Below are 8,694 nucleotides of genomic sequence, written 5' to 3' on the forward strand. Positions count from 1 at the left end.
AGGCTGGACAACGAACACAGGCTGTGACATGCCCAGGCTACAGGGGGGTCACCGTGGCCAGCAGCCGCCACCAGGCACTAAGGCACCAAGGGAAACAAAGAAGCCCTGCTCCGCTGACACGGTGGCCTGCAGTCAGGATACCTCCATTTGTTCCTGGGATGTGGAGAAGGGCTCTCTCACTCTCCTTACAGTGTTTCCCGCTCTCCCTGGGCAGCCAAAGGAGAACCGTGGCAAAAGGCCAAAAACACCAAAGGAAAGACCCAGCCCTGTTTACGGGGGGGTCGCCCAATGAAAGCCAGCGGGGCACCCTGAAGGTTCCTGCTGCACTTCAACATGTGTGTCTGTCCCGATGACGGCAGGGACAGTTGTTTGCCCAGAAGGCCTGTCTTGTGCTCCCTCTTGACCTCGATGCTGCTGATCCTCCTCTGCACTCTTTCCTCGATGTCCATCTCCATCTGTTTCTCGACAGCTTCTGCAAGATAAAGAGAAGAGGGTTAGCCCTGAGGTCTCTCTATTAACCTCTACTCCTGTACAAGGACTTAAGTCTTGGAGCAGTACTTGTTTTCATTATATATTGTCTCCTGAACCCACACCAAAATTTTAATGTGATTCATCCTCTTTTCTTTTGTTTTCCTCCCTTTTCAGCCTTCTAACCCGTTTGCTGCTTGAAAAATCTGTGGCTGGACTCGGCATGAAGTACTTATTACCATTCTTTTTCTCTTCTTACAGGAAAATTACGTCCAAGATCCTTTGTTAAACTTTGACTCCATGATTGGGAAGAACGTAAAACAGTATTCCTAATTTATGGAGTCATTCCCTAGGATGGTGAATTTTTTTTTCAGAAAAATCTGTCTCCTTCACCCCATCAGCAAGTTTAGTTTCTACAACTAAAAGAACTGCACACATCCAGAATGCTAGTTTAGCACAGCCTGCTTAAATGTCCATTCTTTCTCCTACCTAAATTGGCTTGCCAACTTGCAGATGCCTGCTATGAAAAAGCTACCAATGTCTTCCCTGAAGTACTTCTGATTTTGTCTTTAAATAGGATGGCCCCACGCTTATATCCCTCCAAGATGTTTATTCTGTCCCTAATAGTTATGCCAGATTGCTCTGAAAAATGTTTATTTTTTCCCCCATAGGCACCCTCTTTTTTTGCTTTTCCCTCAGAATTGTCACGAAACACCCTGCTGCGCTCTGATGCTGTAGTCCAACACTCCCTAGTCTCTAACAACACAAAATGAGCCCCAGGACAACTCTACAAGCTTTTATCGGAGCTTTTCAAAGCACCTTTTGCCTGCGCTGCCTCAGGGCTGAGGGGAGCTGCGGGGAAAGGGCACAGCTACGGCGCGGCCGAGCACTCCCCCACCGCCCTCACGGCACCTGTCGCTGTCCGTGTAGCCCTCACAGCCCCCCAGGAGCGTGGGGGACACCCCTTCTCCCTCCCGGAGCGGCGGGGACCCGCCTGTGCCTCCCGGAGCGGCGGGCGGGACCCGCCTCTGCCCCCCGCCCCTGCCCCGAGCGGCGGGAGGGGTGGGGGCGGGAATCCGCGGCTCCCTCACGCACTCACCGGGGACGACTCTTAACACTCTACCTCGCCTTTTCCCCTCAAAACATGTCCCAGCTCTGCCCCCACGGTTCCCTTGGCTTTACATCGCTTTGAGGCTGTGCCATAGCTGACCTCTCTCTTCAGTAACGCCACAGACACCTCACTGCTCTCCGACACGACCGCTCTGCGCCCCGTGCCCCCCGCATCGGCGTAAAATGGCGCCTCGCCTCTCCTTTCCTTGAGCCCCTCACGGTGGGCGGGGCAGCGCAGCTGAGGGGAGGGGCGGGAAAAGCCCCTGCTGGAGAGGCGGGAAATACGTGACGGGGGGGGGGGGGGCAGGGTCCCGTGCCAGGAGGCGGAACGTACGTGCGAGAGAAGCGGCGCGGCCGTGACAGACCCACCCTGGCTGACCCAGTCCGGCTGGTGCCGCCCCTCAGACCATGGCGGGACCCAGCAGAGCCCTCCAGGGCTGCTGCCCCCTCCGCGGCGACACGCGGGGCACCACGCAGGGTGCTGGAGTGCGCTGCAGTTCCCGGCCGTGTCCGCCAGGCGGCGTAGGCGAGGGAGAGGGGGCGGCCGAGGGCGGGATTCGAACCGGCGTTTGGGCAGAGGGGGCTCGGTCGCTACTGCGCACGCGCGGAGTACGAAGCGCTGTCGCTACTGCGCACGCGCGGAGTACGGAACTTCGTCGCTACTGCGCACGCGCGGAGTACAGAGCGCCGTCGCTACTGCGCACGCGCGGAGTACGGAACTTTGTCACTACTGCGCACGCGCGGAGTACGGAACTTTGTCACTACTGCGCACGCGCGGAGTACGGAACTTCGTCGCTACTGCGCACGCGCGGAGTACAGGTCGCAGTCGCTACTGCGCACGCGCGGAGTACGGAACTTTGTCACTACTACGCACGCGCGGAGTACGGAACTTTGTCGCTACTGCGCACGCGCGGAGTACAGAGTGCAGTCGCTACTGCGCACGCGCGGACTACCCAGCTCCGTCGCTACTGCGCACGCGCGGAGTACGGAACTTTGTCGCTACTGCGCATGCGCGGAGTACGGAACTTTGTCGCTACTGCGCACGCGCGGAGTACAGATTGCAGTCGCTACTGCGCACGCGCGGAGTACAGAGCGCCGTCGGTACTGCGCACGCGCGGAGTACGGAACTTTGTCACTACTGCGCACGCGCGGAGTACGGGACTTTGTCGCTACTGCGCACGCGCGGAGTACAGCGCGTAATCGCTACTGCGCATGCGCGGAGTACAGATCGCAGTCGCTACTGCGCATGCGCGGAGTACGAAACGTTGTCGCCACTGCGCAGGCGCGGAGTACGAAGCGCTGTCGCCAGTGCTGCCTTTCCTGCTCGATGCCACATCCCGTGTTCGTTCATGGCGCTGTTTTCCCGCACCTGCCGCAGCCGGTGCCGCGGGAGCGCGCGGGGAACATCCCGCCGCCGGTGCGGCTGCTCCAGAGGCGTTCCTGGAGCGCGGCGCCGGCACCATCGCCCGCAGCGCCGCCGCCAAGATCGTGAGTGCCGGGGCCGCGGGGCAGGGGCTGGACTGGGCTGGGCCTCAGTGGCGCTCCATGCACGGATAAATACTCTGCATGCAGCTCGGTGGGTGCTTTCCCGTCCTGGGGGTGAGGTGAATCCTGGGCTCCTGTGCTTTTGTCAGCCGAGATGGAAAATTCCTGCACTTGGTTTTGGCAAGTGGCAGTTTCCCAGAATTTTCTTGCCTTGTTTGCTTCCTGTGGAACATGTGGACCAGCAGAACTCTCAGGGCTTGTGTTCAGAACAGGCTTGAGGAGAGTGAGTGAGGGAGTGAATGAGTGAGTGGAGTGAGTGAGTGGAGTGAGTGAGTGGAGTGAGGGAGTGAGTGGAGTGAGTGAGTGAGTGAGTGAGGGAGGGAGTGAGGGAGTGAATGAGTGAGTGAGTGAGTGAGTGAGTGAGTGAGTGAGGGAGTGAATGAGTGAGTGAGTGAGTGAGTGAGTGAGTGAGGGAGTGAATGAGTGAGTGAGTGAGTGAGTGAGTGAGGGAGTGAATGAGTGAGTGAGTGAGTGAGTGGAGTGAGTGAGTGAGGGAGTGAGTGAGTGGAGTGAGTGAGTGAGTGAGGGAGTGGAGTGAGTGAGTGAGTGAGGGAGTGAGTGAGAAGGAGCCACAACGTGTCTTCCTTGTCCTGCACTGCAGGATCAGAATCCTGGTTTAGGTTAGGGATGCTTTTGCACTGTTGCGTGTCTTCGATGGTCAGAGCCAACTGTCTGCTGGGCCACTTAGGAAGAACAGTTGCCTAGAGCTTCATGTTTGCTTTCCTTGCAGCCTGGAGTGTTGGGGGGATTCCTGAAGCTGATTGCCTTGAAAGCCAGTGGTCCCCAAGGCTTTGACCTGCTAAACAGCATCATGGAGCATATGCCCCCGTGAGTATGAGCTCAAATTGCATTCAAAACTGACTTCTGTGGGCTTTGGTTCTGCAGTGTGCAGTCATGCCAAAGGTTAACACTTCAGGAGCAAAAATGTCACATTTATCAGTTAAAGAGATGGGAACAACTTTCTCTGTGTTTTCTGTAAAGTGACAGCACCAGTCAAAGCCCACTGTGAACTGAATAACTGTTCTTTTAAATTTCCAGTGAATCAGTTGACTGGTACAGGAAACAGGTCTTCATTCTGCTATTCCAAAGACTTCCAAGTTCCAAACCAACAAAACTTATCAAAAGTAAGTTCCTTGCTCTGAAAAGCTCCAGTGTGACACGAGTGGTTCAGAGTGTGCAGTTGCACAGATCAGGCATCCTGTACATGGGTGGGACTCTGGTGGCTCCAGGGACTTGCTCCAAATGCTCTGGAGTCAAGGGGGACATAAAGGGCAGTGGCCACAGCAGGTGACACTCCATGAAAACTGAGGGAATGGAACTAAAGGACTTGTGTAGTTCTCCTCCTTTCCTGGTGTGTGTGATGTCGTTACTTGTCTGAAAGTGTCTCCATTTAATCTCCAGCTAATAGCAACACACTTGCCCTGTCACACAGCACAGCCATTCTGACCACTGCTCTCTGCAGTTTGTGTTCATGCTGGGAAACATTCCATGCTTTTGTGTCATTTTGGCCTTCATGGGAATAAAGTTCTGAGGAAGGGTTTACGTTCCTCTGTCAAAGCTGTGACACATTGTTGAAATCATCCCCAGGCAGATGGCCATGCTGATGAAATTTGTGATGTTATCTCTACACAGATCACACAAGGTCTGTTATTAATCCTTTAAAATCTGCTTGATGCCTCCTGTAGAGGAGCAAGAATTACAGGGTTCTTCCAGTGGTGTTCCACCAACCAAATGGAAGTGGTGCTTCCAGCGTTCCACGTTTCAGTGTTGTGGTGCCCGAGAAGATGAGCAGTTTTTAGGCAAACTTTGGAGCAGCAAGTTAATGCCCTTCAGTAAAAGGGAACATTTATGAAGGCTGCCCTTCCTGTCTCCTTGTTAGAATGCATTTTGCTGCTGACTCTAAAGCAATTCTCTTGTTTTCATCTGGAGTTTTACTTCATCCTTTTTCTCGTTGCTTTCTCCTCTTCATTAACTAGTATGGCACAGGAAATGGGGCATGAGCTCTGCAGGAAATACTTGGCAGCATACAGCCAAAGGGAGTGTGTTCTGTTGGCTTGGGTTGTATTTCAGGCTGCTGTGCAGTTTTTGCCTTTGAAGCAGGAAAGAGTTGTCTCTCTGGCTGAAATGGCAAAGGAGGTTTGGCGCTAATCTGACTGCCCGGGTGCCTCTCCTTTTGGGGTTCATTTCTGATTTTCTGCCCACAGTTCCTCACTGATAGTTCAAGTTACTGATCTCCTGAGCGGGTCATAAAAGGGAAGGATTGCTGTCTCTGGTTTTTATCCTTTGTAAAAAGTTTGTATGTGCAAACATCTATGTAAGAGGGCAGCAATTGTTAAGAAACAAATTGTCTTGTGTTCTCTGTTTCCTGGTGCTTTGTGTGGTTTCTGCTTTTCTTTGGTCACCATAGGGTGATAAATTGTTCTAAGATTTTCTCTAAATGTCACACTAACATGTTTGGAATGGTTTTGCAGAAAATGATGATTCCTGAAATCCAGAAAGAGTCTGGGACAAGTTGAAAAGCAGATCCGTGCTGTTGGCATCACCAAGACATTAACAGAATGTCCTCCCGTGATGGACACTGAGTACCCCAAGCTGTGGTAGGTGCCACACTTCTTCAGGGTCTGCTGGTGATGCTGTTGGAGGTCTGGAAAGTAGGAGCTTTCACCAGAATAGGCCCCTCTAATAAACTCCTTTGGCATTTCTTCAGGCCCACTGTTGTGGTGAGACTCAGCTTGAGGCTTTTCATACCTTTTCATCCTTCACTGCACAAAGGGAAGTGTGTTTTCAAAGCAAATGGCAGAGCTGGTTTGAGATGTGTTTGAGCCTGGATTTGGCTGAGTAGAGCTCCACTGAAGGGAATTAGGCTACTGTCAGCTTGCATTCCTTCTGGAAAGCTGGGCCCACTTTTGACTTGTAACTGTCATAGTCAGGAGGCCTGAGAATACTCACAACCTGACAGGCTGTAGTGTCTTAGCCTGAAAGTGGAATCTGGGGGAAAGCTCTGGAGACTGAAAGGCAGTCCAGCAGTCTGGGGGCTCAGGTAGCCTGAACTGAATGACAGTAACCGGGTCCTGGACTAGAACTCTTTTTGAATGTACTTAGAGAAAAGCTGTAATCTGGAAAAGAATTGCTATTCTTGGGTTTGTATCACAGCAATTTGAGCTGCTAAAAAATGAGGGCATTGCTGATGCTGTTAATATGAGCAGCTGCATTGTGCCTGGAGAGGACCCAGACCCACAGTCCTAGTGCAGCTTCCCTGGGACAGGGACAGTGCCAGGAGTTAAGCAAGTCCCTGCAAAGGGGTTCCAGGTAATCTGAGCGTTCTTGTGAAGCACAGGCTGTCCTCACCTGTTCACTGTTCTCCTCCCCTCTCCCCCCAGGATTCCTTTGCTGCAGGCCCTCCCTCCTTGGCTTGTTTGAGCTGCCTGAGGATGACACGACCCCTGACAAGGAGCACTTCATTGACACAGAGGATACTCCAGGCTGTGAGACTGCATTCTCCCAGCTGGCCTTTGCTGGGAAGGAAGAACATGATCCTGTGGGGCAAATGGTGAACAATCCCAGGATCCAGCTGGCCCAGTCTCTGCACAAACTGTTCACAGCGTGCCCAGGAGGGGTAGGTGGCTTGGGCTCTGCATCCCTGGGCTGCATTCAGCAGAGAAGAAATGCCTCTGTGAGAATGGTCTCTTGCTAAGGTTTGATAATCAGCAAAATGAAGTGTGTTGTAGGCAGAAGGCAAGATCTTGCTGTGTCTTCTTGTTCATTGGAACTTGGCTTTTGTAAGGTTTTCCTGGTAACCTCAGAAAGGCCTTATTTTTCACAGCACTTAGTTTAGCAATCAGCTCAAATATATGCTATTTTAAAGATGAAGATTTATCCCCTTGATGGCCTATAACTAATGGTTGTCTCCTGTTCAGTTGCATGGACGTGGGAGATTCAGGCAGCTCATATAAAATTAGACATTTTGAGTGCACAGCTAACTCTTACCCCAGATAGTGTTTGTTTTGTTCAAGATTTGGGTAAGTAAAGATTGTCTGAGAGATGAGCTGTTTCTCCCTCCATAACTGCTGCTCTCAGAGTGTCTGAGCTTGTGCCCTGTGCATGAAGAGCCATGGCAGTGGCTGAGTGTCCCTGAGCCCTCAGCTGTGTCTGTGCTGCAGGTTCTGTGCATGCTGAGTGTCCCTGAGCCCTCTGCTGTGTCTGTGCTGCAGGTTCTGTGCCTGCTGAGTGTCCCTGAGCCCTCTGCTGTGTCTGTGCTGCAGGTTCTGTGCCTGCTGAGTGTCCCTGAGCCCTCTGCTGTGTCTGTGCTGCAGGTTCTGTGGATGCTGAGTGTCCCTGAGCCCTCTGCTGTGTCTGTGCTGCAGGTTCTGTGCCTGCTGAGTGTCCCTGAGCCCTCTGCTGTGTCTGTGCTGCAGGTTCTGTGCCTGCTGAGTGTCCCTGAGCCCTCTGCTGTGTCTGTGCTGCAGGTTCAGTGCCTGCTGAGTGTCCCTGAGCCCTCTGCTGTGTCTGTGCTGCAGGTTCTGTGCCTGCTGAGTGTCCCTGAGCCCTCTGCTGTGTCTGTGCTGCAGGTTCTGTGCCTGCTGAGTGTCCCTGAGCCCTCAGCTGTGTCTGTGCTGCAGGTTCTGTGCCTGCAAACTCTCCAAAAAAGGAGAAAAATTAATGTAAGTACAAAAAAATCAATTTAAAAAATCAAAATTTAAAAAGATAAAGCTAACAAGTGTGACAAAAGAGCAACCAAAAATGACATAAAATAAAAAATAAAATAAGAGCTTTCGCTATTGGGCGACGGTGGGAGTGGAAGGCGCGGCTGCAGAGAAAGAGCCGCTCCCCGGCCCGTGCAGCGCCTTCGCCGCTCGGGTCCCGGCGGGCATTCGTGGTGGTGGGGGCTGGACTGCGGTGCAGTTCCCGGCCGTGTCCGCGAGGCGGCGCCGGCGAGGCAGACGGGGGCGGCCGAGGGAGGGATTCGAACCGGCGATTGGGGAGAGAGAGCCGCGTCCCAGGCGGGCGCCTTGACCGCTCGGCCAGCGGGGCGGGGGCGTGGCCAGCAAGGCGGGGGCGTGCCGGCCCTGCAGGGCCCGTAATGGTAAAAACGGAATAAAAGAAATAAAATTAAAAATAAAATTAAAAATTTGAGGAAACCGACATGAAAAAGGAATGAGTCCCGGAAGCGTCGGTGGAACCCAGAAGGCTTTGCGGCGCCTCGTTTTATTTTGCAGGCTTTGTAAAATAAAAAGTACAGGAAAGTATGCAAACCAAATCCATAAAAAAAAGGAAGTCCCGGTAGATCCCGGGGGCTGTTTGGCGTCTCTGGTGTTCCTTCTGTGTCCACGAGTGTCCCAGAAGGCTTCCGGGAGATGGTGGGAGTCCCTGGGGGGTCTCCTGGGGGCGTTGGGGGTCCTTGGGGGTTCCTGTAGGACCATGGAGGTACCTGGAAGTCTCGGAGTGGGACGGGGGCGGTGGGGCGGGGAGCGTTTTAAGTGCCTGGGAGAATCGTGGCGGTCCCCGGGAGGTACTCGGGGTCTCCAGTTCTCCCGGGGCAGCCAGAGTCCAGCTGTGTTCTGCAGAGAAGAA

The 8,694-nt window shown here is 53.4% G+C and overlaps 1 protein-coding gene across 1 annotated transcript; it reads left to right on the forward strand.

The window, feature by feature from the left end:
* Positions 1 to 1,986: 1,986 nt before the first annotated feature.
* Positions 1,987 to 7,168, forward strand: LOC139668532 (uncharacterized). Its single transcript, XM_071548140.1, has 6 exons — positions 1,987 to 2,187; positions 2,398 to 2,595; positions 2,806 to 3,066; positions 3,854 to 3,951; positions 4,162 to 4,247; positions 6,504 to 7,168. Exons 1-6 carry the CDS (start codon positions 1,987 to 1,989, stop codon positions 6,815 to 6,817), a joined length of 1,158 nt encoding a protein of 385 aa, XP_071404241.1. The 3' UTR covers positions 6,818 to 7,168.
* Positions 7,169 to 8,694: the final 1,526 nt, after the last annotated feature.

Source organism: Pithys albifrons, chromosome 2 (assembly GCF_047495875.1).
Source record: "Pithys albifrons albifrons isolate INPA30051 chromosome 2, PitAlb_v1, whole genome shotgun sequence".
In the NCBI taxonomy this organism is placed as follows: Eukaryota; Metazoa; Chordata; class Aves; order Passeriformes; family Thamnophilidae; genus Pithys; species Pithys albifrons.